Source organism: Lethenteron reissneri, chromosome 22, assembly GCF_015708825.2.
Source record: "Lethenteron reissneri isolate LAM-NWPU_2019-01 chromosome 22, ASM1570882v1, whole genome shotgun sequence".
In the NCBI taxonomy this organism is placed as follows: Eukaryota; Metazoa; Chordata; class Hyperoartia; order Petromyzontiformes; family Petromyzontidae; genus Lethenteron; species Lethenteron reissneri.
In genome coordinates, this window is record NC_083800.1 from 12,985,234 (window position 1) to 13,004,759 (window position 19,526).

Below are 19,526 nucleotides of genomic sequence, written 5' to 3' on the forward strand. Positions count from 1 at the left end.
GAAAAGGTTCCTTGGGCCAACCACAATGAGTTACAACGCCGCACTACCGCCGACCCTCATCTCGGCCTCACCGAATACTCTCGCGGGGTTTGTGTTCGCCAGCCGGGCGCCTTTCTAGACAATGGGCAACGAGGGACAATGGGTGGCCGGTAACAAGGGGGCAGTAACCACAGGTAGGCGCACGATTGGTCGCATGGGACAAACGCCATCCCGGCCCTTTGAAGCGAGGGGATTAGGCCACGGGAGAAAAAGTTCCTAAGTAGCAACAGCGCAGGTAAGCGCACGATTGGCGACGTCACCCTTGGTCCTTTGAAATTTAAGGAATAAAAAGAGTGACCCAGGACGATTTTCGGTCTCTTGTCTTCAACCTCTGGGCCGTCAAGACCCACTCCCTGCTCCCCAGCATCCATGTGATGAGTGCTGCTACGAAGCAGTGATAGGTAAAGTTCTCTCTCGTCCTCCCTCTGACTCTCACAGCCTCCGTGCGACGCCGTGAGTACAGCTTCGAGGTGCGTGGTAGGACGTTTGAGTGCTTGGGTAGGTAGGCAGAGTTAGGCGAGGCTCTTCTCGCGAAATATTTTCCTCCGGGCAGTGCAGAGTTTTTTGCGCCGCGAATAAAGACATTAGCACAGAGCATCGGTGCAGTGTGATTTGTGTGTGTGTGGTGGAGCAGCTGCGTGGGCGGACGAGCGGCGAGAGTGAGGGCAGAGCCCCGCAGCCTGAGCGCTCGTTACAATAATCGCCTACAGGTGCGCACGTGTTCGCGCCGCTGTAGCATTAGCGTTGGTGTGCGGGTGTAGAATAACCCCACGCGGCGGTGAGCCAGAGATTTAGCGATGTCCCTCAGAGGGGGCGCTAACGCAGGGGGGCCCGATCACCCGGTCGGCGGGGGCCGATCGACGCGGTGGAGGAGGGAGTGGAAAGGGCAGACGTCGGCCCCCACATTCACACACCAGGCACTTATTTTAAGGCTGATGCCCAGAAGCGGTTCAGATATTCGTCACCTATGTTGGCCGTGAGTGGGAATCCAACTCGGGTCGCCAGGTTCACAGCGTCGTGCTCTCACCACTGCACCACCACTCCCCACTGATGTACACAGACAAAGATCCCCCATATAGCCTTAACAGACTGTAACAGCAAGTGCTGTTAGCGAGCACCTATGAAGGCTGGAACGGCACACGAGGGGGTGAGTGGCCAGCACCACGCCCGACCGCCTTTGTCTCCCCAGTAGTAATGTTTGCACATCGCACCAGGTACTCATTTGAGGCTGAGTCGACCTAGGGGAGGCCCAGGACCGGTTCAGATAATCGTCACTGGTGTTAGCCATGAACGGGAATCGAACCCGGGTCGTCAGGTTCATAGCGCAGCGCGTACACAAAGACACACACCAAACGTACACAATGGCTCCCCATTCCCCACGAGTTGACAACGGTGGCATTGACTTTGCTGGCCACCCAACACCCTCGTGTGCCGCGCCGGACTTCACAGGTGCTCGCTAACAGCACTTGCTCCACAAGCCTATGAAGGCTATATGGGGGATGGATCTGTGCCCGGTGGTCGACCATCCAGACACTATCCAGGTTAGCTCCTGATCTCCAATGGGATAAATACATTCCTGGTGACTTTATCATGGGTAGTCACTTTCAAACATTTTTTTAAATGAAAATGGTTAAATATATTGTCACAAATCAATATTACTTTTAAAGGATTTATTTTCTACCAAATATCTTAAAAGGTGTTTACATCATTTACAAACATTAAATAATCTTTATTATACACCACAGTGGAGGCATCTTTGAGCATGTTACATAAAATAAAATTTAGATGAATTCCCAACACTTGTAATATAGAGAATACAAGCCATTTTGTTTAAACTATCAATGTAACTAAGGTACTATCATTTAAAAGTAATAAAGCTGAATATTATAAATAAGACAGATTACTACAATCGGGAAAAAAACACGATAACAGTAGATACCCAGAGCTCCCCTCGTGGAGGTGGACTCGTGTACGGGTGAATTGCAGAGGTGTGCGTGGCTGAGACGTGAACACATCTCATGTGCTCCTCTGGCAGCCATCTTTAACATTTTAACTTTCTCAATGCCACCACACTTGAAGTGTGATCTCCAACCACAAAATCGATTTATCCCCCTCATCTGAAGAGGGGCCACCACCAAAACATCTGATATCTAACTTCGTGAAGGACAAGGCAGAAAGAATATACAATTTCAATCAAGAAACGATCAAATCAGATTCTGTGATTTGGCCATTTTGTTTGCGAGCTCAATAGGAACTTACTCCAACTCATCTAAAATAATACCCTTGATCTCGAAGATGACCCGTGGCTGCTTCGCCCCCCCCCCCCCCCTCAGCTCTGAATAGCATGTTTGGCTATGTACGGTGCAAAATAAGTCCTACATACATTGCTCATGATCATCATCAGAAATGCAGCGTCCAACGAGACGCGTGGCCTCGGCCGATGGCGGCGGATTTCTTGCTTCCACGGGGGGCCCTGAGCAGGCCTGGACACTGCACCGGGCCCAATTATAACAGCTCCTTCCGAGTACTCCAAGCGCACGTTCTGAAGAGATCTGCAGCAATATTATAGACTTGAAGCTTTCGTGACTGCAGGAATTACTCTTTGGTGCTTTCGGTAAAGTCACGTAGATATTTTCTTTCTACGTGACTTTACCGAAATAACCAAGGAGTAATATAATAGATATTGCACACAGAAAAAAACACCCCAATTTGGATGCTTTTATCAAAATGCACAATGGTGTTGAGTACAGCTTTTCGCTCGTTATTCGCGAGGAAGGATACGTTCCGGAAATGCTTGTGAATAGCAAATTCCGCGGTAAACGATATTGGCCTATGGTTATCGTACACGCAACGTCTGCAGACACTTCTAAAAATTTGAGAAGTTCTCTCTCGCTCTCTCATCACTTTATCTCTTTCTCTCGATGCAGTTGTCGTGTAGAGTTCCAGATGCAATTCACGGATAGCCAAAATCGTGGATAGAGAGTTCGCGAATAACGAGGGAATACTGTACACATCACAACATAAATGACAACGTGCAAAACAAGCATTAACTATATGCTAAGAGGAAAGTTAAAAGATAACTTTTTTTTACATTGACGTTTGTAAAATCACTTTTTTTCAAGTAAATCTGAGTCTTAAATAAACATGTCTTTCAAACCACACATATGATGCTTATTTTTGAAAGAATATCTATTTCAATCCAAACTTGACAAATGGGGTGGTGGGGCACTGCGTCGGACTTTAAGATCTGCGGATGAGTTCCCCTGGGGCTCCATTCCGCAACAAAGTCGAACTTGAGAGATTTTATACCCAGAAATAATTAGTGTCGTGCTTTTTAAAAGTGAGCGAATGTTGGGATGAAATGCAATGCTACTATGTTTGCTGCTGGTCAAAGGACATGGTTGGCCTCCCAATACATGTCACACAGTAGATCTGAATATTTTAGCATAATTCTAAATATATAAAAGGGAAATTTGTGAATAGGTGTGTCTGTTCGAAATCTGTGATGTCACCCGCATGCGGCAGCGTGACGCAGTTTGCCTGTTGACGTCACGCATCCCCCCCCCACCCTCCGCGTAGGCCGTGTATTAATCCAAGACAAGTATCCTAGGTCTTGGGCGAAGCCGGGTAGTAAAGCTAGTGTATTATATAAACATTTAGTATTGTTTGTGTGTGCGGACGATACACTGCACTTCAGGAGTATATGTAACACGATATACACTTAAGACTTTGCCCATCGCGGGTTTTCTCATTGCGGATTTGACCAGCACGTGGAGCAAAACCTAGACGTCTTTCTTCGTTCGTACGGCTGATGTAAATACAGAACGACTACAATTTCACATTCAGATGGTCAATTCAGACGTCAGGACGAGCAGGGTTGTATCGCTGCGATGTCTCCTTCGTATTTGTGGATCGGGCATTTGCATCGTTATGCATTGTACGGTCTGTTCTGGATGACCTCGGTCGCACGCTGCTGCCACGGTTTGTGCAGCAGATGTGGTTTAGGATGGACCACGAAGCTGTCCAACGTGCGGTTCGACCCGAACGCCATCGGGAAGCTGGGTAGCTGGGAACCTCGAACGCTCAAGACATGAGCTCGCTTGCGCACCCTCACTCGCTAAGGCTGGGCCAACAGCACAGCCTCAATACCTCCGGGCGCCCTGCCAGCCCAGCGCCTCATCTCTTGGTCTTGGTGTGGCGCCCTCGGGAGACGCCTGCCCAGCCACGCGCTCAGCCGGCTCGATGTCAGGGTTGAGCCTGTCCGATCGATGGGGCCCACCGCCCTCCATAGCTCTGGGGCTCATCCTCTCCAAGCTCTTATGAGGCCACACGCACGCAAACACAAACGCACACAAACACAAACGCACACAAACACATCCATACGCAGATTGAAAACCTATTTGAAAAAATATTCCACCAAGTAAGGTCCATTGAGCTATGTAGCTTTTTTTCAGAAGCGACCTTGCCAAAAATGGTAGCTCAACGAAGTGGCTTATTATCACGTGGAAATCTATAGCAGCCAAATACTCCGAACGCACGTTTCTAAATGTTGAGAGAAAAACAAACAACCCGGAGAAATATCCACGAAACCACGGGGAGAGAGACTTGCAAACTCCAAATATGCAGGCATCAGGGTCGGGATCGAAAACATGATCACACTAGCGCCTAAAACGTTGACATTCGGTACTGCTGGCAGAAGGGTATTTTGTCCCACTCTTCCACACTGGCCAGTGTAGCCATCGGTACCGCTGGGTGAACATGGTTTTCTACTCAATGAATGCTGATTCACACTACATTTCACCAGGCGCAAAGTCACGATCACCGTGCAACTATAAAGCCATAAAGGTTAAATGATGTTTGGCAAACAACAGCGAATTATAATGCTTTAGCGTTGGGAACATCAGCCAAGGACTAACGGCCAGTAGGTCACGAAACTCCAAAATTTCGGACAGGTGATCAGTGTGGTGACCAGCTGCAGGGGATAGTGATGGCAGGAACAGTGGAAGGTGCTGATGGACGAGAATGTTAACTACCTCGCCTGGTGTACAGGAGGTCGTGGGTTCGATCCCAACCCCTGATGCCTGCTGTATATTTGGAGTTGGCATGTCTCTCTCCCCGTGGTCGTGTGAAATTTTCTCCGGGTCCTCCAGTTTCTCTCTTCACATTTAGAAAAATGCGTTTGGATTATTTGGCTGCGATAAATTGCCACATGACAAGCCACTTCGTTTAGCTATAATTTGTGGCCAGGTCGCTTCTGAAAAAGAGATAACTATCTCAGTGAGCATTATCTGGTAAAATAACCAAAGATTTTTTGTCTGAATGGACATCAAACATCAAATGCTGGACGGGATGGAAGCTGTCTGCGTTGAAAGACGCAGCGACACACAGGCCACTGGCTATTAGGAAGCTACTGGAGTTATGCACTTTGAAATCTAATTTGAAAACTAATTTCTTTCGTACTGCTTTTTGCATTCAGTTTTTGTTGTCCTTCCCCTGCACCTTTGATTGGCGTGGCACGAAAAAAGTTCAACATGCATACGTACAAGTTCATGTTTTGACACTTTTTAAATCGAACTGGAACCTCAGATGGATTAAGCCGGAGTTGTACATTATCGTCGATCAGAGCAGCAAGTATGCGGACCTCTTGCATATGTAGTGAGTCCAACCGAGTCGCTGACGTTGTCTTGGGAGCAACACTATTTATTACATCAACACAACACAACATAACGTGACCTACACTCGGGTGTTGAACACCCATCTAACCACACTACGGCAGAGCTAGACACAGTCCCACTATCCCAGTCTGGACCACGAGCTGGGTCCCGGACCGCATGGCTAGAGGCTTCTTCAACCCGACGTGGATTTTCTTCACCAACAACCCGAAGAACCCCGAGCCCCTCACGGGCCCCCAGGTATATCGGCCCGGGCTGAAAATGGCTCCGCCTCTCACCCCGCCCACCTTCTAGATCTCTCGAGCTCTTTCCCGAAGGCTCCCAAGAGCTACTCTATACCACGTGACCACCCAGCGGCCCCCGTCCACCGGTGGCCCCCCACCAATATCATCCAGTCACGTGTCGGCAGGTCAACCAGCGTATCATATCCCAATGTAACCCTGGCTGGCTGACACTCCCTCTCGCTCCCTCACCGGGAGCCCGCACCGCACACTGTACGTGGTGCCTCTGCACTGTCCAGCGGTCACCCAAGCCCCGCTAGGGCTGGTGGTACTACGCCCAGTAAGCGGGCTACACATAATGACAACACATTAACCGCCGTGGCCTCGCAAGCCCGGCACCACACAGTGACATTCACAGTCACTACACATACATTACTGTACATACAGAGAGAAGCGGTGACGCGACAAGGAGATATCAGTGAAAAACACGACTCTGGTGGGTGTGGACTGGCTTCTTACGGAGGCCTGCTGGCGTAGCTTCGCATTTTCCTCTTGCAGCTTCTGGATAGACGCCTGTGCCCTCTCGCGGTCGTTCCTCTCCGACCTGAAGTCCTCTTGGTATATGATCATCTGCTCTCACGGTCAGCACACGGTGCAGGCAGAGGTGGTCGTCATCATCATCGTCATCCATAAGGTTTATTTATTTATTTAATCGCATAAATATAAATGTGTCGTTAAACCTGCCACCACCTGATATGGTTAATTAGTATGTTGCGGTGGTTCTCTTGCGTTGACGCGCTTGCCTCTCACAGCACAGTTGGCAGCACCGCAGCTTGTGTTACACAATCTCTCCCATTAACATAGTGCTAATCTCCCATTAACACTGATGCTGTGCGCACATGCGGCTACGGTGCTCTTATGCGGCGACGGAAGCTCATTTACTTTGACATGCTAATCTCTCTCCCTAATCTCCCCCATTAACACAACTGATGTGCTTGCGTGCGGGGATGCGACCGAAACGTCGTGAAAAATATTTTTTTATTTTTATAATATTTTTCTACCTAAGTGACTTTACCGAAAGAACCAAAGAGTATAGTAAGGTTTGTCACGTAAACAAAACGTTCACACCGGGTGTGTTGGAGAGTAAACCCACAACATTTACCATTTGAGTACGACACTTCGCCGATAATTACAACAACCAGCTTCATCAGGCGACAGCCAGAATTGTGCAGAAATCCTCCTCCTGTTTCAGTCTTAAATAGAGTTGGGGGTAAATGTGATGTCGTCATTTGTGAGCCAATTGGGTGCGAAGCTCAGAGGGGGGGGGGGGGGTTAAGTTAGTCATATAAATTACAATGCATCTCTATTATTAGTTGGGTTATTCACAGTTAATCAACATACGTAATATGTATGTACATAATGTATGTATATTACCGACCAAAACATCTTCTAAAAAAGGTGAGCCTCTCTGCCGTTTTTCATTATGAGCATCATCGCCCTCTTTACACATACCACCGACAACCTGATCAATTTCAGTATCGCCGACCAACTCTTCATAATTTTGGAAAACTTGTAAACACCTTGCCTGGAATGTCGACTAAACCCATCGCTCTAGAATAAGCACAGGATTTTAACATCCCTCCTTGTATGTAAATGGTATAAAAGATGTAATGCACAAAACGCGAAAGCCAGGAGTTGGCGCACGATCGTCAAGTCTCGTGCGGTCAACGTTGTGGATGTAATAAAGCACGGCAGGTTTAGCGCAGCTCAACACAAGTGCATTTGTACAAACTCTGCCACACGTCGCTTTGGTGCATCCAATGAAACGTACTGCATGCAGCTGTATTCAACCCTCTGAGCAGCTGATCAAATCGTGCATCAGCCAGGAAATACAGGAAGTGATAGTGTATACACTGCATTCCACGTGGCCACTGTAACCAGGCTTGTTGCATGAAAACAGAGGAAATGACATGAGCCCTCCATTGTGGTTTTGCATTGTGCCGTGCGTTGTCCGACGTTTAGCTCCACGTGCTGAAGCAGCCGCCGGTACGTGGAGCGAAACGTCGGACATCGTGCCAAACAACAGGCGGGACGACTTGAAAACACATCGCCGAGCTACGCAGCAGCATCACAACCACGGATAACCTACATAACCACGGATAACCTACACAACCACGGATAACCTACACAACCACAGATAACCCGACACAACCACGGATAACCTATGCAACCACGGATAACCTACACAACCACAGATAACCTACACAACCACAGATAACCCTGCCCAACCACGGATAACCTACAAAACCACGGATAACCTACACAACCACGGATAACCTACACAACCACGGATAACCTACGCAACCACAGATAACCTGCACAACCACGGATAACCTACACAACCACGGATAACCTACACAACCACGGATAGCCTACACAACCACGAATAACCTCCACAACCACGGATAACCCTACGCAACCATGGATAACCTACGCAACCACGGATAACCTACACAACCACGGATAGCCTACACAACCACGGATAACCTACGCAATTACAGCACATTTATCAAAACGAGCGCCACCATCATCGTTGACCGCGAATGTTCCAGCTACGAGGATCACTCACCTGCTGCTTCAGCAAGTCAATGTTTTCCTTGTAATCTTTTGAAGACTTGCGCTCATCCGCCCGCTCCACCTCCACTTTCCGCAACATTGCGTGCAGCTCCCTGTGAGCTGCGTCCTTCCTGTGCAGCTCCGCCTGCAGCCTGGCGATCTTATTCTCCTGGGATCCCACGAAGGCCCTCAGCGAGGCCAGCTCCTCCACATCCTGGCCTCCGAGAATCTCCTCCAGCATGCCCTTCAGTCTCGCTACCTCCGCCCGCAGAGCGTTCAACTCCTCCGCGTCGAAGTGCCTCTGCAGGGCGTCGCCGCAGCACACGGACCTCGCCTCCCCGGGGTTCCGCCACTGGCTCGAGTCCAGCGCCTCCACCGGCACGGCCCTGGCGTGATCCGGCCGGCGCCAAGACGCTTCGGAGGCCGCCGGTTCGCCGCCGTGCCGCGGGTCCGCGGGGTCGCTCGAGGTCGCCGCGCCGCCGCCTTCGCCGGACGCGGCGGCGAGTTGGCCGTGCAGCTGCAAGACCTGCGACTGCAGGCTCTGAATGCACTCCTGCAGCGAGGCTTCGTAATGTCTCCAGCGCACGTTCTCCTCCCTCTCCTGCTCCGCGCGGCACAGAGACGGGGCAGCGTGGGCCATGTGGCGGTACAAAAAACGTGTTGGCAAAGTAACGATGAACTTCTTAACGACAACGTGCTGAGCGTTGGCAGAGAGTATGCAGAGGAGTAACATTTTAAAATCTGGCATTAATACAATATGTAATCTTAAATGTGTACCTTCCTTTTTTTTATTTTACCAGGTAAGGCCCACTGAGCTATGTAGCTCTTTTTCAGAAGCGACCTAGCCACAAATGATAGTTCAAGGAAGCGGCTTATCACGTGGAAATGTACAGCAGCCAAATACTCTACACACATCTTGATTCTAAAATGTGGAGGGAAAAACCAGATTACCCAGAAAAAAACCACGCAACCACGGGGAGAACACGCAAACTCCAAATATACAGCAGGCGTCAGGGTCGGGATCCAACCCACGACCTCCTGCATACCAGGTGAGGGAGTAAACGTCTTGCCACCTCAGCACCCCTGTAATGTAATAATCAATCTCGCGCCTGCACGTGAGACAATTTCATCGCTCCATCATCTCCACGTCCTATTGGACGTGATCGCTCCATCTCAACCACCGGCCTTCATCTCTCTTGGCGACAATGACCTGTAAAAGTCCCCTCTCGCACCTCGTCAACAAGACCTGCGTCATCAATCGGAGCTGCACGCACATTACAGTGTTCACCGAGGCCTCGTCACGGAGTCCTGTGAGGTTTTCAACTCGGCACCTTGGAAAGCTGAGAGTAGGCGTCATGCGCCGCGGCGTTTTGTGCTTACGTGACTGAGGTCGCTGCGCAGTTTTTCGTTCTCCTCTTCCAGTTGAGCCAATCGCTGCAACGCCTTTTGCTGACGGTCCTCTTCACCTGACCACTCCTGTCTCACGCAAGCACGCACACAGGGCTCCAATTTAACCTTGATTTGACTAACGACAAACAGAGTATCAGCAAGGCCACGGGTGGAAGTCAAGGCGAACGTGGGTATGCAAGTAGCCGCTTTTGTTTTATTGCACTTGTGCAACGACCGGTTTTCCACGCGTGTCCCACCGCTCCTGTTGGTTTCTGCAAACCTGCGAGCGCAGTAGTAATGGTCACAGCACTGGCAAAATCTTGTTAAATATTTGATTCGAAATTGAAAGTGAATTTTTACGCAAACTACTGTTGTTTCCAGGCTAGGCCACGTACAGAGAGTATCCTCTCGCAATCTTTCACCACGCACTGCTGCGGGCACCTTCAGGAGCCGAATGAGATGAAGATGTCCGCAGTAGTGCGTGGTAAAAACTGGAAGCGTTAAATACTTGCTCATCGTTTCAACTGCCGTGCTGGGAGAACAAACTTAAACTTTTTTTTTTTTCCAGGTAAAGCCCACGGAGCTTTTTAGCTCTTTTTCAGAAGCGATCTGGCCACAAATGATAGCTCATTCGAAGTGGCTTATCACGTGGAAATAGCAGTAGTCAAAAACTGGAGGACCCGGAGAAAAATCTACACGACTACACGGAGAAAAAGGCAAACTCTAAATATACAACAGGCGTCAGGGTCGGGATTGAACCCACAACCTCCTGCATACGCAGGCGAGGGAGTTCACATCTCGCCCCTAAACCCGCAACCTCTGGATTGCAAGTCTCGTGTGCTCACCAGTCCATCGTGAAATCTAACCAGCGACCCTCTGAATTGCAAGTCCAGTACAAGCAGAATCAGAATCTTAATTTATCCTGAGGAAATCCGATGAGCTATGAAGATCTTTTTCCAAACATGTCCAGTAGGGGCGGGGTCAAAAAGTTACAAAAACGCTCACTGTTGCACCATGGCAGGACCGTACATTATTGCAGAGCAGGAGTTGGGCAACCAAAATAACAGGAAGAGCGATTTTTTTGTTCAAATTCGGTATAAAATAATAAATATTTCAAGAGCCGCAATGCAATGTGCATATGACACGGTGCTCCTTCAAAAATAACGTCACGAAGCAGCCGGTGAAGAGGCGGCACGCGGCATTCCGGAGCCGCAGGTCGCCAAAGCGCCACAGCGGCGCAAGACAACTTACGGCAGGCATCGCGCGCTCACGATCGGCGCGTTGGGCACAAAGGCGGGGGGACGGTTATTATACCTCCTTGACGGCGTCCCGAACTCTCGTGCTGCCCGGCCCGTCCTGCCGAAGCCTGCGGCTGAGCTGTTGGCACATCTCGGTGGCAGCAGCGAGGCGCACGCGCAGCTCGTGAGCGGGCACGTCACCGCGCTCCCCATCGCCCGGCAGGTCCTCGCCCGCCCCGTCCTTCAACGCCTCGGCCCACTTCGCATCCTTCTCCGACAGAGACCGCTCCAGCACCATGATCACATCCAACAGCTGTACAGGTATAAGCACGCGCGCGCAAGCACGCACGTGAAAATGAAGACAAGGAGACCAAAAGAACACCAACACAATCACAAATATATTATCATTTACAGCACCTTGTCAATCCATGAATAGATGAAGGCCTCCCCCACGCCCTGTCGGTCATGGAGGCTGTTTGACCATACTTCACCACGACGGTCAGGACGGGTTTGGTGAAGGGGGGGGAGGCCCCGAACCGATTCAGATAATCACTTGTCACTGATTATAATTATGATCTGGGCTCAGAAATAAAACTCTTAGTGCAATGTGGCTACTTTCCCCCAAATCATAAGCACACAGGTAACAATATACAATTCTATCTTTATTAATATAGTTAGAATATTGGTGCAAATGCGCTCATAAGCACCTTTGACGATCAGTAAGGCATATATTTTATCTCCTCGTAAAATAAATTATACTACAACAACAATAATTGGTAGAGCCAGCAGTGAACGTCGGCACACTATTTCGTTTTCCCAGCAACGGTGATATTGGCACCACCATGCCAAGCACTCATTTCACACTTCAGTGACCACAATGTGAACTCTCAGCTGAAATAAGCGATGGGGTGGCTGTCACGACCGATGAGGGGTAAACATAGAAAATTCCTTTGGTGAGAGCCATTCTACCCACAGAGTAATTGAGACTTTCCACAAAACGGGACTAATTTGGCATCCAATGGCTTGACCTCGTCATGAACGTCAACGTTGCATCTGCGCCCGTTCCTCCTCGCGATCGAGAGCTTAGTTCGAGAGGGAGACAGCTGTCACTTTGTGGACACGCCGCCCCGTCTTGACGCGCAAGCTCCAGCAAATTGCGCACTTCAGTTGGCGGTCGACGTTCCAGGTGGACTGTGACCTTCCAAGGAGTGGTGCCGCCCTCCCCGTGGTCGCCCCCCCCGCCCTCGTGGATCAAACAAATCACTCGAGATACGCTGGTATACGGCAGCCAAGAGCTGTTTATGCGAATGCTGTCACATTTGACGCAATGGTCCTTCGCCGACTGTGCATGACAAACGAGTGCCAATTTCATGAACCCTGGAGGGACAACAATAGCCTTCAGTCGTACCCCAGGTAGGATTTCAACTCACAACCATCTGACTGGACAAGAAACTTGGCCCATCATTGGAACCGCCACGCTGGGAGATCGAGCAAACAACCTCTGGACTGCAAGTCCGGCGCGCCAATCGCCATTACAGGCTGGCAGCATCTCTGTACGTGCATGCGGGATAAGTGTTCGCACAACGTGCTGTATATATTAAAGTCACGCAGACTGATGTGGTTTTCATCCTGTGAACACTTCATTTCTGGTGTCATATATGTGACCCAGGTCACTCTTGCAAATGACTCATCCTGATCTCTCTTCAACTTGAAGCTGTCGTAACACTCATTACGTGGTATAAAAACTTGCTTGGTCCACAATTAAGTTGGAAATGGGATCATTAATTGAAAAATGCAAGTTGTTGCTTGGGAGTAATCGCTCTGGGATCAATTGAACGATCCGTACCCCCGCGCCGCTTTCAATTCGGCATCCCCGGAGGGGAAAATACTTGATTTGCACACACGATGCAGCGTAAATCGGCACTCACGATACACCAGGGTCCACGCATAATGAGAGGTACAGCGACTGCAAATTATTAATATCGCATGACCGTGCGATGTCAGTTAAACGTTGCAGCGAACAGGCGTGGACACGATGATGCATGATGTTGTTTTCTAGTCGTGTCCCTTCCACAAGTTCTAGTTCCTTAGCAAACCTGTGCTCGACTTTTGTTTTGTTCATGAATAACTCAATTCAACTTTAGGGCTTCTTTCTACAGTTCTTGAATCATTTACCGTAGTTTTCCATTGGTTGCCACGACGACTATATCATAAACATGTTAAATGCTCAAGCTTTCTACATCCATGTGTTTATTTCTACAAGTATATTATACTGCTGTAAAATAAACCTTGGCACCAGCGCATCTCCCAGTTTGCAACTGTATTGTGTGGTAATGGTGGTTCCTGAGTTGCAAATAAGTTGCGATAAGTGTTTTTCAAATGAAGTAATCGATGTGTGACAGCTTAGATCTTCGATGTGTGACACACGCATCAATTTTTCAGTGAACTAAATATATTTACTCCGCTTTCAAGCAACGATCCGCTATTTACGTCCGTAACCAACATTGCCTTACGTTGCCCTTCCCCCGCACCTGCGATTAGCACGGTTGGCGACATACGGTGCGATAGAAGTTCAGCACACATACGTAACATATGCCCTAACACAATCAGCTGTCATAGTCAACACGGGACCGTCAGATCACGCGCTGAGCTCGTGACACACACCGTCTCAAAGTTGGGTCCAACATCTGCCGCGGTCGTCTGTACTACTCAGATGCGTGCATCAGAATTGCTCACATGTGGACGCCTCTGCGACAAGTTGCGAGCAGTTGCACAACCGGTTGCTCAAAGCAGAGGCATACTCCACTTTCAAGCGACGATCCGCTCAGCGATTTCTAGTGATGGACTTCATCGCGTTGCGTGTTTGTGAACTGTGATTTGTTGTTACAATCCTGAACGTGCTGTTTAATTGGCTGCTGAGCAACTACTCGCTCAGATGTGGACAAAGCAGTCGCAGGTGGTCGAGTTGAGTGATTTCGAGAGCGATTTGGTTGTCCAACAGATTGCTCAGAAGGTCACCCAGTTCTATGCTGACACACAAGCCACACACACACCCACACACATCACACCGACACACAATCACAACCACACACAATCACACCCAGACACAATCACAACCACACACATCACACTCACAACAGCCGCCATTCGGTGATAAGTGGCTAGGAGCACTTTGAGGCCAATGTAAAGTGTCGAAGGCCCTCGTCGCTGATAGGTCACGAGACGGACCCAGGTGGTATGGGATGACTGACACCCAGGCATCACACACACATCACATGCACATCACACCCACAAACCAACACACAAACAAGACTGAACTTGCAAAACGGAACCAAAGCTCCTCAAATGCATCCCACGCAGGCCGTTGTTTGCATGAAGGCCATTTAACACTTAATAGTAGGTTTTCGCGACCAATATTATCCATAATAAAGGGGTTTTTTGTTTGTTCGATCGTGTAAATACGTGTCGTTAATGTAGTCATACGCGATGCTACAAAAATACTATATTATGGATAAAAAAAACTATTATTACCACTTGATTTGAAGCTGTCGTGACTGCAGTAATTACTCTTTGGTTCTTTCGGTAAAGGCACGTAGAAAGAAAATAAATTAAATAATAATAGCATACGACGTTTCGATTGCAACACAAGCAATCGTCATCAGGTACAAATGAAAAAGAAAACAAACATAGTAAACTTAGAAATATAATGCAATACAACACAGAGAGTCGGCTAACCTAACAGTCAACACTCCACCTGGTTGATTACATTCTTCCAAAGATTGCTAAATTTGAGAGACAAAACACAGACACGGAGGCACATAGACAGACAAGCAGAGAGAGAGACACAGAGAGAGACACACAGAGAGAGACACACACACAGAGAGAGAGAGAGACACACACATAGACAAACAGAGAGAGACACACACAGACAAACAGAAAGACAACGCCTCTGTGTCGAGGCCTTAAATGGAGAGAGAGGGGGATTGGGGTAGAGAACAATGAGAGAGTTGTGTGGAATTCCTGCCCATAGTGGCTGGAGGAGAGACAATGGACTTATAAACAAATGATTGTTCCGTGCTTGTTTGTTTATAAGTCCATCGTCTCCCCCCCCTTCGTCACACATCGTCACAAATGTCTGACCCCCCCCCCCACTAGGTGCGTGACGTCATTTATGGACGGCCCCAAAAACAAGCCACAATGGTGCGATTGTGGCCACGCAAACCCAAACTATGGACCATATTCAGTCAATCTAAGGATACACAAACTGTACGTAGATAAACGTAGAGACACATACTCAGATATAAATAAGAAACAGGTGATCGTACAAGAATGGATCGTGAGATCGGATGGAGAGTCTCCATCCAGCAGTGGATGGAGCAGGCGCGCATGTAGAGGGAGCGGTGGTGGAGCGGTTAGCGCGCTGCGCTACGAAACCGGCAACCCGGGTTCGATTCCCGCTCACGGCTAACACCACAGTGACGATTATCTGTACCGGTCCTGGGCCTCCCCTAGGTCGACTCAGCCTCAAATGAGTACCTGGTGCGGTGTGCAGTCAACATCGCCACTGGGGAGACAAAGGCGGTCGGGAGTGGTGCTGGCCACCGAACCACCTCGTGTGCCACAGTGCCGTTCTTCACAGGCGCTGCTACTTGCTAACAGCACTTGCCCAAGCAGTCTGTTAAGGCTACACGGGGGATCTTTGTCTTTGTGTGACGAGGACACGCCGAGTGGCCCCCTTGGTGAGTGAGGACCCCCAACAATAGACAGCAAGTGACAACAACCCTCACCACCACCACCACCATCGTGCTGCTGCATAGCTGTCAACCCAGCCATGCAGCAGCATACCTGGGTTGGCAGCTAAGCAGCAGCATACCTGGGTTGGCAGCTATGCTGCAGTATACCTGGGTTGGCAGCTAAGCTGCAGCATACCTGGGTTGGCTGCTAAGCAGCAGCATACCTGGGTTGGCAGCTATGCTGCAGTATACCTGGGTTGGCAGCTATGCTGCAGCATACCTGGGTTGGCAGCTATGCTGCAGCATACCTGGGTTGGCAGCTATGCTGCAGTATAGCTGGGTTGGCAGCTAGGCAACATCATACCTGGGTTGACAGCTAGGGAGCAGCATACCTGGGTTGATCAATAAGGTCTGAATTGGGCTGTAATAAGGTAGGGCACTGACAAGCGGTTGACAGGTATGCACTAATACACTCCTATATCCTACTATACACTACACTATCATACTCTACACTACTATACACTACACTATCATACACTACTATACACTACACTTTCATACACTACTATACACGACACTATCATTGCCGTCAACCCATACGGTTTACCCCATATTCTTGTCTAGAGAAATCGACTTTTCAGGTCCATACGGGGTACAACCGTTTCCGTAGATGAATGTTGAGGTTTATAAAGGCACGGGGTGACCCACAAGATCTGGATTGGCCTGTAACAAGGTAAGGAGTTGATACGGAGTTGACTTACCAGGCATGCTGGTGTCAAACCCCCAATGGTTTAAAATGTGGCGGGCCCCTCGTCCCACCGGTGATGTCTTAGCGGCGAAAGTGCCCCCCACCCCCAACTCTCTCTCTCTGAACACGAGAGAGAGAGAAGAACACTGCACACTACACGTCTCAAATTCACAAAACACCGCACACACCAACCACCAACACCATCACCACCACCACCATCACCACCACCAACACCACCACCATCACCACCATCAACACCACCACCAACAACCACCAACACCATCAACACCACCACCAACACCACCACCATCACCAACACCACAACCATCACCAACAGCACCAACACCACCACCAACAGCAACCCCACCACCATCACCACCATCAACACCACCACCATCAACACCACCACTATCAACACCACCACCATCAACACCACCACCATCAACACCACCACAACCATCACCACCACCAACAGCACCACCAACACCACCACCAACACCACCACCAACACCACCACAAACATCAACACCACCACCAACACCACCAACACCACCACCAACAACCACCATCACCACCACCAACCACTATCACCACCACCACCAACCACTATCACCACCACCACCAAAACCATCACCACCACCACCGGTTTATACCCCTCGACATCCCCAACCAACAACTCCCCAAGTGCGCTGCAGCCTCTTGCGAGGCACGCCACCACCAGCAGCGTGGGGAAGAGTAGGCCAAAGCATCCTCGTACTAAAGAATCACTCAGAGCGGGGACTACTCCCTCTGCCGGCTGCGCCCGTGCCTGGACAGACGAGGAGGAAGAGGAGGAAGAGGAGAACGAGGAAGAGGAGGAGGACGAGGAGGAGGAAGAGGAGGAGGACGAGGAGGAAGAGGAGGAGGACGAGGAGGACGAGGAGGAGGAAGAGGACGAGGAGGAAGAGGAGGACGAGGCCTCCCCAACCCCGCGGCTCACCTCGTCTGTGCCGAGCCCCGTGGCGTGCGGCTCCCTCCCCGCGCCACCATCACCACGACCACCATCAACACCAACACCGCCACCACCACGACCACCACGACCACCAACACCACCATCACCGCCACGACCGCCGCCGAGGCGCCTCGAACTCAGCCGCGCCACCTCCAGGGCGAGGCTCTCCACCAGGTGACGGCCGCTCCGCACGGAGAACACCGCCAGCGGCTCCTCTCCTCCTCCTGCTGCTGCTGCTGCCCACCGGCCGTCGTCATCTCCTCCACCACCACGACCACCACCACCATCTCCACCACCACCATCACCACCACCGCCCCCCAGGCTGAGCACCCGGCAGGGCTCGTAGCGGGCGAGCCGCGACTGCGTCTCCCGCAGCTCGAGTCGGGCCCGCGAGAGCCGCCGCTGAGCAAGAGCCGACTCGGTGCGGGCCTCGTGCAGCAGCAAAGTGAGGGTCTCGTGGCCGCCACCACGACCACCACCACCACCCTGCTGCTGCTGGTGGTGGTGGCCACCCTGCTGCTGGTGGTGGTCGTGGTGGTGGCCACCCTGCTGGTGGTGGTGGTGGTCGTGGTGGTGGCGCGCCGGCCTCGGGGCCGCCTCCTCGGCCTCGTCGTCCATCGCCCCCAGGATGTCGCCTCGCACACCACCACCACCAACACCCGCACGCCACAACCTCCCGCAAAGATGTTGAGGTCTCACACCACCACCAACACCACCACCACCACCACCACCCACGTAAGACGATGAGGTCTCACAACCCCCCCCCTCGCCCCGCCGCTAGAGGATTGAGATCTTGCGTCGCAAGATTCGCGGTCTGTCGCCGCTGCCACAACCCGCGTGGCCTACAACTTTTAAACCGATTAAAAGTCACCAACAGCAGCAACAACAACAGCAGCAGCAGCAGTAGAAGTTGGTGTTTGTTGTCGCGGCGTGCCCATCGATCGGAGAGCCGAAGTCCCAAACGTCGCTCTTCGTCTTCTGGCAGCACAACGCCCACAACACCCCCCCACCACACCCACAACACCCCCCCACCACACCCCCCACCACCCACAACACCCCCCACCACCACAACACCCCCACCACCACACCCACAACACCCCCCCACCACCACACCCACAACACCCCCCCACCACCACAACACCCCCCACCACCACATCCACAACACCCCCACCACCACCACCACAACACCCCCCACTACCCACAACACCCCCCACTACCCACCACACCCCCACCACCACCACACCCACAACACCCCTCCCCCACCACCACCACCACACCCACAACACCCCCCCACCACACCCACCACACCCCCCACCACCCACAACACCCCCCACCACCACAACTACCACCACACCCCCACACCAACACACCCACAACACCCTCCCACACCACCACCCACCACATCCCACAACAACCCCCCACACACCACCCACACCCCCACCACCCCACAAACACCCCCCACACCACAACACCCCCCCAACCACCACACCCACAACACCCCCCCACCACACCCACAACACCACCCCCCCCACACCCACAACACCCCCCACCACCACAAAACACCCACCCCCCCACACCCAAAACACCCCCCCACCACACCCAACAAACACCCCCCCCCACACACCACAACACCCTCCACCCACCCATCCACCACCACAACCCACAACACCCCCCCCACCACACCACCACACCCCCACACCCACAACACCCCCCACCCCCACAACACCCCCACACCACCACACCCACAACACCACCCCCACCACACCCACAACACCCCCACCCAACAACCACACCCCCCACCCACCACCCACCCCCCACACCCCCCACCACCCACAACACACCCCACCAACACAACACCCCCCACCACCACAACACCCCC

General features: G+C 51.2%; 1 protein-coding gene across 1 annotated transcript; it reads right to left on the reverse strand.

The window, feature by feature from the left end:
* Positions 1-1,694: 1,694 nt before the first annotated feature.
* TNIP2 (TNFAIP3 interacting protein 2) lies at positions 1,695-18,643 on the reverse strand. Its single transcript, XM_061556611.1, has 6 exons — positions 17,636-18,643; positions 11,252-11,488; positions 9,929-10,024; positions 8,562-9,149; positions 6,452-6,562; positions 1,695-4,355 (listed from the first exon to the last, which is right to left on the reverse strand). The coding sequence occupies exons 1-6, from the start codon at positions 18,263-18,265 to the stop codon at positions 4,182-4,184; spliced, it is 1,836 nt and encodes a 611-aa protein (XP_061412595.1). The 5' UTR covers positions 18,266-18,643; the 3' UTR covers positions 1,695-4,181.
* Positions 18,644-19,526: the final 883 nt, after the last annotated feature.